The following is a 1,597-nucleotide window of genomic DNA, read 5'->3' as shown; positions in this document are numbered from 1 at the left end:
TACTCTACCTCCATTAGACTAACAACAAAGCAGGAGCACCAAGGAAGGGGGATGGGAGAGGGAGCAGTGATGTAACAGAGCCGACAAGGAAGGAGGGACAGATACGGCAGATGATGAATAAGGAATAACTAAAAGGAGGGAGCGAAAGGAAACAAACGAGGAATGGAAAAGGCCTAACATAAAAGTGAGAAACAGGAAGGGAGAGGCGGGAATAATGGATAAAGGAAAAGAGTAAGAAAGAAATGAGGGTGGGTGGAGGTTTATTAGAGATGAAGATGACAACTAGAGTGGAGAGGCAGAAAGCAGAGAGAGGGACTGGATGAAGGGTTGTTGTGGTGGAAGACAAACAGAAGGAGTGACAGAAAAAAGGAGGAAAAGAAAGATCGAGCTTACTGTCTCACACATGAGTGGCACACTGAGTGGCCACGCACACATGCACAATTCAGTGCAGTTGTGCAGAAGAATCGACCCTCACAGGAAGGCTGAACATTTAGAAGAACTGAGCACCGACGTGCTTCAACAGACAGGCGATGCTCAAGAGGACCCATAAACATCAACGGGACTCGTTTCTGTTTCCATTCAACTGTGAAACTGAGTGAACTTGTAATATAATGCGAGTTAGGCACCAGTCAGTTGGTCTGGATGTAATATACTATCTACATCTCACATCAAACTAGAATACAGCAGTTTTAACATTGAGTAAAATGTGAGGAATCTGATGTTTTCACACACAGCAACAGTTAGATAAATGCAAAATAGTATATGGCTTACCACAGGAGAAACACACAAACAAAGCAAGACCAGTACAGGTAATGGGAGTAGTGGTTGTAACAGTATTAATAAAAATAACTAAATAAATAAAAGAGAAACAAAACAGTGATGAGACCAAAAATACAACGGATATGTTGGAAAGAAGAAATCCCCAGAAAGCAAAAAAAGTGACGAGATGACCACAGAGACGCGTGAGGTTACAGTAAATCCGTAGTGGAGCAGTGTGACGGGTCAGTTAAGTTATCTGAGTCAAACTGGGCGGTTTCTGAGACGCACACATAGTTACGCACACACATTCGAGGTAATGACGCATCTTTACTCCTCCAATGACAAGTTTTACTCCACAGCCCTTAAGTTCCACAGACACACATACACAAATAAAAAAAACAAAACAATAAATATTATAAATAATATAAATAAATGACAACAGTGCCTCTGCTTGTGTATGCTGTGAACCAAAAGAACCACAAAAAGATGTCAGCCTTCACTCAGGAACTATGGAGGAAAACAGCCACGGCTCGCTCGCCGCTCTTCTCTCCGTCGTCTCCTCGCTGAGGCGCTCAGAGGTCAGTGCAGCGCTCCTGCTTGCTGTAGTGGTCAAACTGACTCTTCCAGTGCATCATGTAGGAAGACCAGCGGTGAAACTCCACCTTCCACTGACGTTCTGCCTCATCTATGTTGTCTGAGAGAAGAAACAGAGACAGAACAGCAAAAACGGTTAGCAGTTGAGCTTGAAGTAGGGCTGCCACGATTTGTCGACTAGTCACGATTCGTTGATAGTTTTAATAGTCGACGCATCGTTTGAAGCTTTGTAAGATCCCAAAAG

The 1,597-nt window shown here is 43.5% G+C and overlaps 1 protein-coding gene across 1 annotated transcript in view; it reads right to left on the bottom strand.

The window, feature by feature from the left end:
- Window positions 1–243: 243 nt before the first annotated feature.
- The window catches only part of ache (acetylcholinesterase (Yt blood group)), a 27,514-nt gene continuing 26,160 nt past the window's right edge, over window positions 244–1,597 (bottom strand). The window contains exon 9 of the mRNA XM_005752987.1: window positions 244–1,453. Within this exon, the coding sequence (XP_005753044.1) occupies window positions 1,332–1,453 (122 nt within the window). The 3' untranslated portion in view covers window positions 244–1,331. The remainder of the gene's footprint in view (window positions 1,454–1,597) is intronic.

This window comes from Pundamilia nyererei, unplaced genomic scaffold (assembly GCF_000239375.1).
Source record: "Pundamilia nyererei isolate P.nyererei 1_Seehausen unplaced genomic scaffold, PunNye1.0 scaffold00393, whole genome shotgun sequence".
Classification (NCBI taxonomy): Eukaryota; Metazoa; Chordata; class Actinopteri; order Cichliformes; family Cichlidae; genus Pundamilia; species Pundamilia nyererei.
Note: the sequence above shows the minus strand (reverse complement) of the source record. Positions and strands in the feature narration are given on the sequence as shown.